Below are 17,140 nucleotides of genomic sequence, written 5' to 3'. Positions count from 1 at the left end.
TTATTGGAGTAATTATATTCACCTAAACTAATTTAATCAATTCCTTTTTGGTTCTAATTTTAATCATGAGATTGCAACAATAAATGAAATTCTGTTAAATATAAACATATTTTCACAGGTTTTCATCTCTTTTTCAAGATAAAGTCCCAATTAAGCCTTTTTCTCATAGATTATTAGAAATGTCGGTGTCTGTTTTAACTGAATTCCCTCTCAATGGCTTTTTTCTTCCTGGTATCAGCTTTCCTGGGATCATAAGACCTCTTTTACTGTCTCCCCCATGAAATGTCTACTTTACTTCCAGGAAGAAAAGTACTCCAGCTCTGGATAGAAACATTACTTTGTGTGATAATCCCTTTTCACTTCCTGCTACTCCTTGGAAAACCATTGCTTTTCTCATTATCCACAGGCCACTTCTTCTGCAGAGCCCTGTGCTCTGTGACTCCACCAGCTGAGAAGGAAGGGGAGTGCTTGACACTTTGCAAGAATGAGTTAATCTCAGTGAAGATGGCAGAAGCAGGGTCCGAGTTGGAAGGCGTGTCCTTGGTGACAGGTCAGCGGGGCCTGGTACTGGTGTCAGCCTTGGAGCCTCTGCCTCTCCCTTTCCACCAGTGAGTAGCCATCTGCCTCCTGGGAGCAAGTCCCAGAGCAGACTGAGGTCTGCACAGAACAGAGTAGGCATGCTTTCAGATATGGGCATCCACAGTGTGGAGGAGAGTACAGATTCTGGGTGGCTCTTTATCTTTCTGTCTTTTTCTTTTCTTTTTTAACAATCAAGGTTTGTATAATCTGATGAAATTGGAGCCAACTCTAAATTTCAGATGGGCGTTGTAACAACTCTAAATTTCAGATGGGCATTGTACTTAGGAGCAAATATACCACATGACTGCCAATGTAGTGTTTCTCTATGTATGGACTGGGGACCACTTGTCTGGGAGTCTACCTTGGGGTTGAGTCTAGAAATCTGCATTTTAAATAAGCTTCTCAGGAGATGTTTTTCACACTAAAGTTTAAGAATTCCAGGCCGGGCGCGGTGGCTCAAGCCTGTAATCCCAGCACTTTGGGAGGCCGAGACGGGCGGATCACGAGGTCAGGAGATCGAGACCATCCTGGCTAACACGGTGAAACCCCGTCTCTACTAAAAAATACAAAAAAAAAAAAAAGCTAGCCGGGCGAGGTGGCCGGCGTCTGTAGTCCCAGCTACTCGGGAGGCTGAGGCAGGAGAATGGCGTAAACCCGGGAGGCGGAGCTTGCAGTGAGCTGAGATCGGGCCACTGCACTCCAGGCCGGGCGACAGAGCGAGACTCCGTCTCAAAAAAAAAAAAGAATTCCTGCTGGAGGATATGATAAACTTAAATACACAGATTGACAGTAAACATTACCTCACACCATGGACCTGTGTGTGGCTCTGGCAGAAATCCGACAGTTCAAATGTGAAGGGATTGTTTGTTAGTTATTTAACTGACAAACTACTTTCGGAGTCACAAAATATCCCAGGTCTGCTAACTTCTCACCTTTTCACATGTCCTGGTAAAAAGTAAGTTCTCGATAAACGTTTGCTATCATTTAAATAAGAGAAAAAACAATACTCATCATCATCATTATTCTGATGGACTGTTCTGTTCCTTGTTGCAATTTTTTGAAATCTGTATTTGCAAACCCCATATTTTCATTGGCAGGTGGTTCCTAAAGAATTATCCAGGAAGCTGTGGCCTTTCCAGGAAGAGGGATTGGACAGGCTCCTATCAGATTGGTATGGCTGAGTCAAAAACACAGTATTGTTAGGGAGATAATGTTGTCCTGTCTCAATTTTATCTGCAGGTTTGGAGCCAGTTGATGTGAATTTCTGTCTTGTCTCTGCTAGGAACTGGATTTAGGGAAGCCAGTTTCTGTCTGTGCACATGGTTTTCCCTGCCTGTGAAATGAGAGGTCTCAATCCAGGGGGCAGCTACAAATGCCTGCAGGTGTGGGCAGGACACACAGATGCTAGGGGGCCTGGATGGAAGGTGTTAGGGAATGGCAGGAACAATTAGGGATTTTAAGATACATGAGTGAAAAAAGAGCCTGTTGTGGGCCAAATTGAATGTTTTATGAGCCAAATGTAGCCTGTGGGCTGCCTGTTTCAATCTCTGGTCAAAACATTCTCTAATTTCCCTTGGAGTTTTGTAAAATTAACTTTGAATTTAGGAAGAGTAGAAATGCCTGGCACATAAGGGTACTCAGTAAAAATTTGTTGAATAAATGAATTATACACACACACACACATAATTTAAATAATCTCTGTATGTATGTATACACACACATATCTGTAAGTAGTGTAGATACATATCTACTGGATAATGAAGTCCAATACTTTTTAGACATCTAGAAATACCTTCTGTTTATCTTCATCAATAGAACTCCCCTTCACCCCCTCCCACACACTCCTACCACAAAGTACAATTTTATAAGTGCTAAACCCAAATAACACAAAAAAAGAAATAGGAGGATTATGGAACCAAAACATCAGATCTAATCAGTTATTGATGACAAACCAGATTTTTGGTTTCCTAAAGCAGTTCAGACTTGTAGTTAGAATGCAAGGCTTTGAAGTCAGTTCTGAGTTCAAATTCTGGCTCCCCAACTTAAAACCAAGGTGGTCTTGGCCAATCCACCTGCCCTGTGTTGCAACTTCCTCATTAGTAAAATGATACAATAAAACCGACTTAAATGTTGTTATGAGAACCAAACAAAATGACATCCATAAATCTCTCTGTACAGTTTCTTATACAATGTAGATATCTAACATGTGGTACATCCCATCAACCCATAGAACAGTGGGAATTTCTGATCTTGAAAACACAATCTAGAAACTTGACCAAAAATGTCAGAAAAAATAGGCTAGTAGCTTTAGCAGAGAAGCTAAAGCAAATATCAAAACTAAGACACATAAAAGCCATTATCTCCACCAGGGCAGGATTAATAGAGAGGCTAACCAGCAGTCGGAAGACTTAAGTTCTAGACCCAGTTTTGCCACACATGCGATCCTTAGACAAATCACGTACCCTCTCTCTCCCTCTGTAATCTGGGAAAAGGGGATTCTGATCGTTTCCTTGCCCTTTGAGGCTCTTGGGAAGACCTGAGAAAGTGAATGCAAATTGTACTTTGTAAACTGGACAGAAAAACATTTATCAAAAGGTCATTGCTAGATCCTAGTTAGGCAATTTGTCAGTTTGAGTAATTACCATAGTCAGAAAGGGAGTCTTTTAGATCCCTCTAAGTCATTAGCAGCTTTCTATTCCACCAGTGGTAATGAGGGTAATGTTCATTTGAGGGTTGACCAGGTACCAGGCATTGTGCACGGTATCTCTTTGATTCTTTTTGATATGTATAAACAGCAGGTATTCTTATTATCCCCGTTTTACAGCTGGGGAGACTGAGAGTCATAGAGGCCAAAGGAGCTGGAAGGACATGGAAAGCTTCTCTGGTCAAGTGGTTCTCACTCACTGGTCTGTGGATTTGTGCTAACCATGACAAAACGTTTACATGACAGTTGCAAAATCAGACAAACCAGGACAATACAGTGAGCTTTCCAGTTTCCCATAAGCCACATTTATTCGTTTTTAAGGCATATCCATTATCTGAGAATATCTTTTTTTATGTTTGTTAAGACAGCTTTTCTCTGGTGAAAGTGGATTGTAGTTCTTTTAAAAATATGTCCTAGATTGGCAAAATGAAAAGCCAATTGTGCTGAGTCATTCCTGCCAATTTTGGGGTGGGGAGGTGAGTGAAATGTTACTGGTCCTTGACATTCTAAAGTCTGAGAACCCCTCATTTTCTATTGCACTGGAAGGTGATGGGAGGCTCATGTGTTCATGTCTTCTGTAGCTGATCCGTGTTATTTTCCACAGGCAGAGGACGCTGTAAGGCCACGAAGAGTTATGAGCCAGAAGAAAAGGATGAACTGAGTTTCTACCAGGGAGAAAGCATTGAGATCATTGGCTTTGTCATACCTGGGCTTCGGTGGTTCATTGGAAAGTCGACGAGTTCAGGACAAGTGGGCTTTATCCCCACCAGGAACATAGATCCTGATTCTTATTCCCCAATGTGAGTATTGACAATGAGCATGTCCTGGAGCTGGGCTGCCTTTCCCAGGGTTCCCTCCTCTCTTTGAGCAGATTTGCAGTTGAGCTTCGAGGGTGCCCTAGTAACATGGAGCCAGAAAAGCACATTCTGACACCAAGGTTGATACAGAGACTGATAGAAAGGAGAGAATGCATCAGTTCAATTTATTTTAATAGGTGTCACTGAGGACTTCCTCTGTGCAAGGAGGGAAGCAAAACTCCAAGACAAAGAGCGTGCTGTTAAGCACTGAGGGTGCGGTTTTGGTACTTGGATCCTGCTACCCACCCTGTCTAACCACAGGGCCCCTTCAGAGGAAGGGCACACATGGGGAGTAATAGATTGGCAGTGTGCTGATCCCATGTAGGGCTGGGAGGTAGGTCTCATGTAGATCTTCACTCATTCAGCTTTCAAGCTGAATGCCAATGTGTGACTTCAGCATTGGCTAGGAGGGCAGCGTGCTTCTCTTACTCTTTTCTGCCTTGAACCCAGAAAGGCTGGTTCTGAGGAGCAGACCCATTTGCCTGGCCAATCAGGAGAAGGTGGCCAGCCTGCTCCACCCACCCTGTCATGGAAGGACAGAGATATGGGGTATCGCCCCATCTTTTTGGAGTGGGCTTCCTACGTGGGGATAGGAAACAGTCGAAAGCCTGGGAGCAGGAAGTACACGGGGAAAGGGAGAGTTGGCTCCTAACATTGACACAACATAACTCCCCACACTGGGAAAATGTGGTCCAAGAAATGTCTAAGGATCTGACCAGAGACTGAAATTCTTTCTCTTGTGGGAAATAGCCAATGAAGAGAGCAGACCAAGGGGCAAAAGCTCCCTGTAAGCCCTGCCCTTCATGGGGAGAAGAGGAGACAGAAGGTTCTTTCCTCCATGTAGAAATGTGGGAGTCCAAATAACTATAAACAAGGAAGACCACTCACTGAGCTCCTGGAGATGGATGGAGAACTATGGGGACTTGTAAGGAAGAAAAGGATATCAAGAGAACTTCATGAAGAAGGTGACATGTGAATTAAGATTTGCACAATGTAAAATATTTCAACAGATGTTGATGGGAAAAGAGGTCAGGCAGAAAAGTGAGTCAATGCTTGAAGAACGACTCATGTAGTTGGGAGGAAGTTACCAGAAGGGCACTGGGGCAGCAAAGGTGGGTCCATGCTCTGGAAACCTGGGAATGCCTGTGTCAGGGCCCTGTCCTTAACCTGGTGGAGAATGGGGAGCCACTGCATGTCTCTGAGCAAGAGTGACATATTGTGTGACTGGACCTTTTCTCTAGGAAATAAAACCTGGCTTTGGGGTAGGCGTGCATCATCAGGGGGGATCGGGAGGCAGGAGACCAGTGAGAAGCCCAGGGTGACACTTAGAAAATGGAGAGAAGAGGCCACTGCTGAGGACCAGTGGACAGGAAGTCAAAGATTCCAGGAGCTGTACACATATGGATACCTGTGTTCTCCCTCCAGAGGCTGTCATGTAACTGGTCTGGATGGAGGCTGGGCAATGGTTTTGATAAAAGTGCCCCAGGTGTGGCTGGTGGGCAGCCAAGGTGAGAACATTGCTCTGAGCCACCCCTTCATGTTACCACAGGGGGAACTGAGGACCCCAGAGGTGAAGGGGCTGAACCCAAGGCCTTCCCTCTGGAACCTTAGAATCCTGACATTATATCCAGTGAACTCTGGTTAAATGTCCTGGTGATTTTAAATCCTGACATTAAATCCAATACATTCTGGTGAGAAGTTCCAGTGAAAGGGAGAAAGAATAAAGAGAATGGAAAATAGGAATGGGGGAAGAACCCTGGAGGATGCCTCCATTTACAGAGCAGAGGAAGAGAGAACGCAGAGAGGAGACAGGAGCCACAGAGAGGAAGAAACAAGCTGCGGGGGAGGCAGGGCTGACACCTGTGCTGTCATCAGAGAGGCACAGTAGGGCCAAGTGAGGACAGGCCTTCGGGACTGGCCATTGGGAGGTCTTCCGGAAGCACAGTAGCTAAATGACTTACAGAGTTCTGGAGTCAGGCTGCCCAAAAGGCTTTCATGACCATGTGAGCGCAGCTTGTGCCTCCACTGGCTTACCAGCTCTGTGTCTTTGGACACATACATTTCTCTCTCCATGCCTCAGTTATCTTATCTGTAAAATGTGTAGAATGTTAGCACTTGCCTAACAGGATTGCTATGACTTTAAATGAGCTAATAATACACACAAATCCCTTAGAATGGTGCCTGGCACAGTGTGTGTGTGTGCATGATCCAGAGACACTTGTTCTTATTGTAGTTTTTGTCATTGCCATTGTGGGTGGTGATCTGGAGAGGCAGATTTAATAGGATATTGGGGACAGGTGTCATTTTCATAACTTATATTTGGACTTCTGGACCTCATGCTAATTTATCTCAAATGACAGTAAGTCAGCACTACTGAATTAATTCAGTCATCACATTTTCACTGGCTTAGCTGTAATGGGTCCTCTCACACTGAAGGGCAGCATCCTCCGTGCTGTGTGAGGTGGACTACGACATTCTCCTGTGCCTGGTCAGTTGTTGGACGCAACGCACCAGAGGTTGCACATTTGGTATAGAAGGGGAAAATGAGCCAGAAAACAGGGAGGGGTGGCACAAGGAGAAGAGGGGAACCGGCTCCTTGCATATCCCCAAAGCACTCTCCAGATATCAGAGCTCCTTGAATCACAGCAACCGAAAGATGGGTGTTGAGCTCAGAGGAATGACCCAACTTCACGCAAGTAAGCAGCTGAAGTCTCTGCACGCTGCATTCTGACTGGCCACTGGGTGTCACTCTTTCTCTATGTTCGTTGGGCGTCAGGGTCTGAGAAGAAATTCAGCCTTTGCTGAAGTCTCCATCTTCTCCGTGTAGGTTCTCTTTTTGGGCTTGTATATTACTCCCCAAAGGATGCGTGTATACTTACGTGCCTAAATTAAAAAACTAAGTAAGATTGATAAATTAATGTACTCAAAACCAGAAAAAAGAACGTTGGAAAAAAGCTAGTATTTGATAGTATTACAGTTAGAAAACATTCTTTTGTTACGTCCCCTCTTTTATTCTTCATATTCCCTGTGTCTTTATAATTCAGTTTCTTGTGGCATCTATTTTTGCTACTAATAATTTTGCCATTGGTCTCATAGCCATTTCTTTGCATGACGTGTCTACATGTAATATATTTTATTACATATTGACAGCAGGTTGTCCACTTCTTCTTCATAGTGTATCTATTTTAGTAGCTATTTCAGTGAAGATCTGTGGGTTATAAATACTCTCAGTCCTGAGTCTTGGCCTGTCTTAAATATATATAATACTTAAAATATATTCTTGAATGATAATTTAGCTAGGTATAGCATAACATCTTCAAAGTTTGCAGGAAAAAATAACTTTAAATATAAAATTGCAAATCCATGTTGCCAGGGCCTTGTCCATTTTGTTAGTCTTTTCAGAGAATCATTTTATCTTTTGTTGACCATCTTTACTGGTTTTTGTTTTTATAATGATACTTCATTAATGACAACATTTGCCTTGATCATTTTCTTCTACTTTCTTTGTTTTTATTTCATTAATTTATGATGTTATCTTTTATATTTAATTCATTCATTCCATGAAATTGAACTGTCAATAGTAATTAAACCAAGAAAGGAGGCGTAGGAGAAATAGACAACTTCAAAAGACCTGTAAGCATAAAGAAATGGACATCAGGTTAAAAATGATATTATTTTTATTTATTTTGCTCAGGACTTAGTGGGTTTCTTCAATATGAAGATTCATGTCTTCAATTCCGGAAAATTTTCAGTCCTTCTTCCTTTGAATATTGTCTCTCTCTCATTCTTTTTAGTCTCTCTTCTGGAATTCCTATTAGAGGTACGTTGGACTTATTCTATCCTCATTCTTGCTTAATCAGTCTTTTTATACTTTTTTATCTTTTTGTCATACCAGGCTAAATTCTGATTGGTTTTCTTGACATAATCTTCAGTTTCACTAATTCTCACCTCCACTGTGACTAAACTTGCTGTTTAACCCACCCATGTAGTTCTTTATTTCTGTGCCTTTATTTTCCATTTTCCAGGATTTCTATTTTGCAATTTTTCATATATAGCTGTTTCTTCTCACAGTGTTCCATCTTTTCACTGTAGCTTCTATTTTTTCTTGTTATTTCACCTTTTTAATCACTCTTATAAATTCTTCTTCAGATTATTATCATTTCTAGTTTTTTTTTTAGTGTTAATATAGTTATTTGTGCACTGCTGGCTCTCTTTGTGAATAGTTCATTTTATTGCATGGTTTATATTTTTTGTTACATGAACTAATTTTCAACATTTTAAAAGATGGGCTTTATATGGATCCTGGACTGAAGAAAACCTTGCTGACTAGGTTTTGCATTTGCTTCTCCTGGAACCTTAGGGAGTAATGATCCAGGACTGATTTTTTACTGTTAATTCCTGGAACGTGGTAGCAACACCAGGTAGTGGAAATTCAGATCCCACACGTCCCAGTGGCATAAGCCTAGGTGTTTGATGTTTTTCAGGAACTCAAACAGATGAAAACTGTGTTCTCGGCAAGTAGGAAGAGATTCTCCAATCTGCTCTTTACAGCAGTTGAACCCTTTCAGACTGCAGGGAGTGTAATTTGGCTCCCTGCTTCAGGCAGGTCTGAGTCACATCTCCTGTCCTTGGGGTGGGCATTAGAAGGTCACCCCAGTTCTGAAGGCCAAAGTCCCAGCTGAAACCACCAGGGGCTCTGGGCCATCTGCTCTTACCTGCCAATCTGGGTTTGGTTTTTGCTTTTATTACTGGCTTCCAGTGATTTCCCTTCTTTCTTTAAAGAATGTGCTAAAATAGTCATCTTTGTTACATTTTATGCAGGATTTTTCTGTAGATATGGGGGAGAGTGGCTCTTTTAGACCCCTTCAACCTGCCATATTGCCAGAAGCTTTGCTATGTTCTTCTAACCCAGTTTTCATGTTTGGAAATCTCTAATGCAATTTGTTAAGCTTCTTGGCCTTTCTCTAAATTCTAAATTCTCTAAGTTGTCCTGGAACTCAGGACTTTAGCAGATGCTGTGAGGCAATGCACATAGAGGTAGAAGACTTCAGTTTTAGTTTCAGCTTTACCACTTTCTAGCCATGCAATTCTTAGTATGTCACTGAACCGCTCTGAATCCTTTTCTTAATCTACAAACATGGATTTAAAAAAACCTGCACCATAAAGTTGTTATCAACAGTAAATGAAATAGTAAATTTAGGAATACATTGTAAAATTTAAGAGATCTGTAAAACTTCGGGATCAACTCATCCTGATTGACTCTGGTTGTAGATTTCAATTACATGCTGTTTTGAGATTAGAAGCTTCCGTGGTATTGGGGAGAATCTAGTGACTAGCCCAGGGAGATGGGGGCCTGGTAAGTGTGGTGCTATTATTAATTTTCTCATCACTGGCTTTCAAACTACATTTACCTGAGTTATGGGAACAAATGGTAATGGCTGATTACAGTACTCCCATCCCATCCCCTCCTTGAACACTACTTTAACTAGAGAAGTTCTTATGTCTTGCTCTACCACTCCCTAACCACCAACTTCATTTTGCTGTATCTCAGTTTATTCACCTGTAAAAAAGATAAGGTTAGTACCTGCCTTGTATGGCAAATGTGTGGATTAAATAAAACAACAGTATCTGGTTTTTCATATTACTTCCTTCCAAAGTATTAACTACTATCAACTCCTGGGTTTCTAAGTTAATTTTGTTTTAAAAATGGGTTCTGACATTAAAACATTCTTCTCTTTTTAGAACTAAAAGTGGCCTAAAAAATTGTTCAGATAGATACAATCCAATAGCTTCTAAGGCACCTCTAGTTTTTAAATTACTCAATTCTGTAACAAATCTCCAGTAAGCAAATTAGGCTTAACAGTTAGTTTATACAATAGCATGAGTATCAAGATCTCTACTGTTTATAATCATTTCTTTCAGCTCCCCTGATTTTCCTTTTACCCACTTCTTTCCCTTAGCGATTCTAATCCTTTTAATGTTGACTAGACTCTTGTTCTATGCCATGGAATCAGACCTTAACAATGGTGAAAGATTCCTCTGACTATGGTCAGATTTTCTTCATTGTTCCCCTAGATTGTGTCACTTGTCCCTCACTTTTTATTGAAATAACCTAAGGACAAATAAACTTTTTAAATGGTCGCTTTTCAACACTTCCATTTAGGGCAATCAGTTCCTTTTTCTTCCATTAAAAATGGGTACCATGGGGTCTCAAAGAATGGGTAGAGGTTGAGAGAAGGGGCTTTGTTTTTCTTGGGAGATGGGGTTTTAAGAGGAGGGGTGTTTTCATCCCCACTTTGACCTACTGGACAACCATACCCCTCAGTTCTTCCAGCGTGTTGTGCAATAGCTCTTCTTTTATGGGGGTATAAATACAGTATGCAACGGTGAGATGAGGAATCCAATTTCATCTACGGGCAGATGGGTCAATGGCTTTTCTGCATCCTCCACTACATCCTAGTGTGGAAAGAAGAGGAGATGGAGTTTGAAGCCTTGTACTAATCTGTCTCTACGTTTTTTGCCCCGATGCAGGAGCAGGAACTTTGCCTTTCTCAGTGATGAGGAGAGATGCTCCCTGTTGGCCCTGGGAAGTGATAAGCAGACTGAGTGTTGCAGCTTCCTCCACACTCTTGCTCGCACTGACATCACATCTGTATACCGGCTCAGTGAGTGTTGGTCCTCAGACACCTTCAAAAGCCTGCAGTCCTCAAGAATAAGATAGTGTCCCTAACCGGGAGTATTCTAATCCTATTCGTGAATTTGGGTGGCCATGACCACTATTCTGTTGATGACCTGAATCATATTTGATTAGCAGCATTTCACTTCAGATTTCAGGTAATTCTGGGGTTGCAGGGGAACTATGAGACATGATGAAACCAACTCACCTATATCATGGGTGGTCGGCTGTACTGGGTCTTCCCTCCTAATCTTGGGAAAGGAGAACTTCCTGAGTCCTGGCTGAGGTACCTTCTAGGACTGAAGTAGGCCCCCAGTGACACGGGTGGGGCTGTAAATGTAACCGCTGTGAAAAGGCCTTAAGGGATGATTGCTTGTCTCACATTACAGATCGGGAAACAGGCCCCAAGGAATTAGTGCCTGAGCTAGGATAAGAACTGCTAGTCAGAGCAATCCACTTTACCACACTTCCCCCTACACAAAATGACATTGAATTGTTGGATGTGTTAGTCTTGGATGTTTTCTATGTCACAGAATCAGATCTCAACAATTGTGAAAGATTCCTCTGACAAACTGACTAGTTTTCAGCAGTGTCTGAAGGACCGACTGACTGATTGAATGATATGCATTTCCCTTACTTTGAGAGAGGCCTGCTGCCCTGTGTCAGGGAGTACATTTTCTCATTGATGGTGACCTGAGGAAGAATTTTTGTTTCTCTCATCTCTTTATCGAGGGTGACGTTGTGTCCGCTCCTGTGTAGCCAGATTAGATGATCCATATTTTATGGATACAGCCAGAGATTCTGCTGAAAAGGCCCTCGGGCCATCTCCCAGGAGTAGAGCAGGGAGTTGAGAGCTTTGTCTGTGCATAAAGAGCATCTGTGAAAGCACTTGCCCCAGCATCAGCACCCTGCCCTAGCGGAGCTTTCTTGCCACAAGCCACAAGCAGATCACACTGCCTTATGAGGTTGAGCAGGAAGCTAGAGTTGTAAGCACTGCCTAGTAGATGGGAGCCCGATGTCTGAAAATTGAGGTGTCCTAGCAGTGTTCCTTGGGGAGAAGGTCTGGGGGGCAGACTTGGATCATGATTTCTGCCAGCTGTTGGTCTAGTGGTGGGGAGGATGCAAGAGGAGGCCCCAGACAGCACTTGCCTCTCACTCAAAGATCAGGAATGCAGCTCTGCGGCGTGCAGTCTGCACCTTAGGGTTGTGCAGGCTGCCCCAGCACCAAGGCAAGCAGCAGGAGAATATCTTGTTGGTAAATTGCAGCTTCCCCAAGGCTTACACCCAAGGGAAGGATGGTCCTCTGTAATTCTTCTTCCTAGAGAGGGGACACCACTTTGTAACTTGCGCATCACTCATGCTCCTGGTGTCCTGGCCAGGAGAGAAGAGGTGGCCCATGAGGGTCATGTGTCCCTGCATATCAGAGAGGCCAGGGGACTTGAACAGCTCTCCTTAGCCAAGCTCTACAGCTCTCCATCTTGAGCTGTGGGGCTTTCTACCCTTTGGGGGTTGCAGATCTGGAGTTTCTGCAATGACAGTCTCTGGAGAAGCCCTCTCTGGAGAACAGCAGGAAAAGGTTTGACTTGGTGAGGGGCTTGCTGGTCCTCAAAGTTCACTGGAGAACTCAGGGTGGTGGCACAGACAGTTGTTATTTCTCTGCTAAGAAGAGGTAGAATCTTCCCTCTAGCAGCTGCCATCTTGTGAAGTGTGAAGCTAGCCTTCACTCCACAGTTCCACTGTGGTTGCTTTAGCTAACAGCGGTCGCTTCTTCACTGCCAAACCCAAGGTGTCTTCTTGGTTCTTACCTAGTCCGGTTGCACTTGGTGGCATTAGGTGGCTATGTTTTAAGTCACCTTGGCCTCTGCAACCCCCTTTTCTCTCTGACTGTGCCTTTTCAGTCTCCCTCACTGGCTACTGGCTGCCAGTGAGTTGCCCAGGCTTAGTAACAAACTCCCCCTCCCTCACTCCCCTACTACTTTTCTTTTCCCCCAAATGCCTCACCTGTGTGATCACATTTAGTCCTGGGACTCTGGCCAGCAATTTGTGACCTGCTGTGGGTCACAAACCTGTGTTTGCAAAGTCTCAGTTTTTCTCCTTGGCTCCAGACCTACGTCATTATCTGCCTAGAGCTCCTGCAGCTACCTCAAACCCCAAATGTCTAAAACTGCGCTCCAGATTCTCCCATCCCCTACTTCATCCTCAGATGTATCCTTGCTCCTTTTTATTCGCCCTTCACTTCTGGCCCCTCGCCCCTGCCACTTTTACAAACACAGTGTCCAGCCCAATGGATACATGGAACCAATGTCTGACAAGTGGATGAACGATGAATGAATGGAGGAGGGAAGAAGCAAGGATGTGATACATTTGGAAGTGGGAGGAAGCACCGTGTGCTCCCACATGCTCTGTGCTGGGAGTTGTGTCCTGGCTCCATCGTGAACTCACTGAGAGATTTGGGAGCCGCATCTCTCTAATCTTCAGATTCGATCATGATCTCCACTGTCCCCACCCCCCATCCCCTTACAGTACCCACACCTCTTGACATACAGCCTGTGTTTCCAGCTTTTCTTCTCGGACTCTGAGTTTCACATATACCTTGGTTCCCAACTGTAAACTGCATGAGTTAAACAAGATGATTAGGCCCCTGCAGCTCTTAAGATGATGGTGAAAGGATAATTCTGCCCTGTTCCTTAATGATGACTGAAGGTCTTAAATGCCAAGTATCCTAAGGGGAGACTGGTCTGGGGTACACCTGGAGGCATGGGCCTGGTGGCCCATCCTGACCTAACACCAGATCTGTTCTTCATCTCTACTTAGGTGGGTTTGAATCCATCCAGAATCCTCCAAATGATCTGAGTGGTGAGTAGCGATCATGCTGAACCTGACATTCATCCTTGAGGACAGCACTTCTGTCCTCTTGCCAAGAGTGGCCACCTTAGGTGGAGGTGCCCAAGGTTGCTCAACTTTGCCTGTCCTTACAGCATCCCAGCCCGAAGGCTTCAAGGAGGTCAGGCCTGGCAGAGCCTGGGAGGAGCATCAGGCTGTGGGCTCCAGACAGTCCAGCAGCTCTGAGGACTCCAGCCCAGAGGAGGAGCTCCTCTCAGCCACCTCAGACAGCTATCACCTGCCGGAGCCCGATGACCTTGATGACCCGGAACTGCTCATGGACCTAAGCACTGGTCAGGAGGAGGAGGCTGAGAACTTCACCCCCATATTGGCTTTTCTGGATCATGAGGGTTATGCCGACCACTTTAAGAGTCTCTATGACTTCTCCTTCTCTTTCCTTACTTCTTCCTTTTATAGTTTCTCTGAGGAGGATGAGTTTGTGGCCTACCTGGAGGCATCAAGAAAGTGGGCCAAGAAGAGCCACATGACCTGGGCCCATGCCCGGCTCTGCTTCCTCCTGGGCCGGCTGAGCGTCAGGAAGGTCAAACTCTCTCAGGCCAGGGTGTACTTTGAGGAGGCCATCCACATTCTCAATGGAGCATTTGAGGACCTATCCTTGGTGGCCGCTCTGTACATCAATTTGGCTGCCATCTACCTGAAGCAGAGGCTGAGACATAAAGGCTCCACCCTGCTGGAAAAGGCAGGTGCCCTGCTGGCCTGCCTGCCTGACCGTGAGTCTAGTGCCAAGCATGAACTTGACGTGGTGGCCTACGTGTTGCGCCAGGGGATTGTGGTGGGCAGCAGCCCGCTGGAGGCCAGGGCCTGCTTTCTGGCCATCCGCTTGCTCCTGAGCCTAGGCCGGCACGAGGAAGTCCTGCCCTTCGCCGAGCGCCTGCAGCTCCTCTCTGGACACCCTCCTGCCTCTGAGGCTGTGGCTAGTGTTCTGAGTTTTCTATATGACAAGAAATATCTTCCACACCTTGCAGTGGCCTCTGTCCAGCAACATGGTATCCAGAGTGCCCAAGGGATGTCTCTTCCTATTTGGCAGGTCCACCTGGTCCTCCAGAACACAACCAAGCTCCTTGGCATTCCCTCCCCAGGCTGGGGTGAAGTTTCTGCCTTGGCCTGCCCAATGCTCAGACAGGCCCTGGCTGCCTGTGAGGAACTAGCAGACCGGAGCACCCAGAGGGCCCTGTGTCTCATCCTTTCCAAAGTGTACCTCCAGCACAGGTCTCCTGATGGTGCCATCCGCTACCTGAGCCAGGCCTTGGTGCTAGGGCAGCTTCTCGGTGAGCAGGAATCCTTTGAGTCTTCTCTCTGCCTGGCATGGGCCTATCTCTTAGCCAGCCAGGCCAAGAAGGCTTTGGATGTGCTTGAGCCACTGCTATGCTCCCTGAAGGAGACAGAGAGTCTCACTCAAAGGGGAGTCGTCTATAATCTCCTGGGACTTGCACTCCAAGGTGAAGGCCGGGTGAACAGGGCAGCCAAGAGCTATCTTCGGGCCTTGAACAGAGCCCAGGAGGTGGGAGATGTGCGTAACCAGGCAGTGGCTATGGCCAATCTTGGCCACCTGAGCCTTAAGTCCTGGCCTCAGAATCCAGCCAGAAACTATCTCCTGCAGACTGTACGACTCTATTGTGAACTTCAGGCCAGTAAGGAGACAGACATGGAATTAGTACAGGTGTTTCTCTGGTTGGCCCAAGTTCTGGTGTCTGGACACCAGCTGACCCACGGCCTTCTTTGTTATGAAATGGCGTTGCTGTTTGGCTTAAGGCATCGACACCTAAAGAGTAAGTATGTCCCATGCTGCTGGGAAGCCATAGAGAAAACTGTTGGAGCAAGTTTTGTCTGTTTCCTATCACAAGTCATCTCATTCATGTTCCTGCTTTGTGTTCAGGTCAGCTTCAGGCCACCAAATCCCTCTGCCATTTCTACAGCTCTGTGTCCCCAAATCCTGAGGCATGTATCACCTACCACGAGCACTGGCTGGCCCTGGCTCAGCAACTCAGGGACCGGGAGATGGAAGGGAGGCTGCTGGAGTCCCTAGGGCAGCTTTATCGGAACCTCAACACCGCCAGGTGAGTCAGGGCTCAGGAACTGTCCTCGAAGTAGCTTTCCCTCCTTAGGGAGAAGCAGTGTTCTTTCCCACAGGCAGCCAAGTCCAAATGTACACGGTATAGGAGGGGCATTGTGCAAAAGAGCAAGGGCTCTGCAGCCACCACAGTGCATCCATCACTTATTAGTGGTGTGGCCTTGGGTAAACTGTTTAATTTCTCCATGTCTCAGTTTCCTCATCAGCCAAAGGAGGATAATAATGGCATCTATCTTACAGTGTTATTATGAAGAATAAGTGAGTTAATGCTCATAAAACACTCATAATTGTGCCTGATACATAGGTAGGTCTCAGTAATGTTAACTATGCCACCATTACTTGTGTGTTTCTATAACCCGATCCCTATCACGGCATCATGGCTGAAGGTGCATAATTCAGAGAAGTGGCAGTAATACCAAGGACAGAGGAACCTTCAGGAGGTCTTCATTACCGAGGGCAATTGGTTTTAAAGAAAGGACACCCCCACTGAAAGCAGGGGTGTAAAATGTCATGGTAAAAAAAACTTTTATTGGGAACTTACCTTTAAAATGAAATTGTAGATTATGAAATGAAGTGTGTTTTCACCTTTTAGTTAAGAATATTTAGATTATAATTTCAACTATGCATTAAGTCTTAGAATAAACATGGAATAAAAGGAGTGTTGACTTTTTGGCTTAATTGTGCTCACAAAATTATGTAACAGCACAGTGGGGCATTCTTTGTTTTGTGATTGATTTTTTAGCACTACCTTAAAAATCCTCATTTTTTAAAAAAAGAAATCAAAAGTTAACAGTTTAACCCAAATGCCTCCTTTAACCCTTTGGTATTCACATTATTATCACTTGCAGATTTTGCCATCTTCTGTTGATTTTCTCTTCATTGTTTCTTTACTGGTCTAATGCTGCTTCATCCTCATTTGCCAGTGGGCAGACTGAAGTTCTGCTTTGTAACAAGCCTTAAATTGATTCCATTAAATCCTGCATGGTTTGCAAGATCTTCAAGTTCACTTTGCAACAGATTTGCCTTGCAGGATTGCATTCATAATTATAGATGACTTCTAAAATACAGCATTCAGAATAGTTTGTAAATTTGCTACTGTTAAGCAGAGAGAGAGGTGGTTGAGGAGAAGATAATTAAACGAAAAATTTTTTTTTTTTTTTGCATTTCTAAGCAACATGGTAACTGTGTGCACCTGGACAATCAGATAAGGAATAATCAGATAATGAATTCCACTCTCCCTTCTCTTTCTCCTCCAGTCTGTCTCCCTCTCACTTTCCTTCATTCTTTCCCTCTCTTACAAGAATCAGGTATCCTCCAAACCTCCTGCTGTCTTTGCCTTCAGTCCCAGG

The 17,140-nt window shown here is 44.5% G+C and overlaps 1 protein-coding gene across 1 annotated transcript in view; it reads left to right on the top strand.

Annotated features, from left to right (window-relative positions):
- The window catches only part of SH3TC2 (SH3 domain and tetratricopeptide repeats 2), a 60,197-nt gene that overhangs the window by 21,190 nt on the left and 21,867 nt on the right, over nt 1-17,140 (top strand). Inside the window, exons 6-12 of the mRNA XM_011931521.1 lie at nt 407-608; nt 1,677-1,750; nt 3,888-4,083; nt 10,672-10,805; nt 13,631-13,672; nt 13,795-15,489; nt 15,597-15,777. Of these exons, the coding sequence (XP_011786911.1) occupies nt 407-608; nt 1,677-1,750; nt 3,888-4,083; nt 10,672-10,805; nt 13,631-13,672; nt 13,795-15,489; nt 15,597-15,777 (2,524 nt within the window). The remainder of the gene's footprint in view (nt 1-406; nt 609-1,676; nt 1,751-3,887; nt 4,084-10,671; nt 10,806-13,630; nt 13,673-13,794; nt 15,490-15,596; nt 15,778-17,140) is intronic.

This window comes from Colobus angolensis, unplaced genomic scaffold (assembly GCF_000951035.1).
Source record: "Colobus angolensis palliatus isolate OR3802 unplaced genomic scaffold, Cang.pa_1.0 Scaffold90, whole genome shotgun sequence".
NCBI lineage: Eukaryota > Metazoa > Chordata > Mammalia > Primates > Cercopithecidae > Colobus > Colobus angolensis.
Note: the sequence above shows the minus strand (reverse complement) of the source record. Positions and strands in the feature narration are given on the sequence as shown.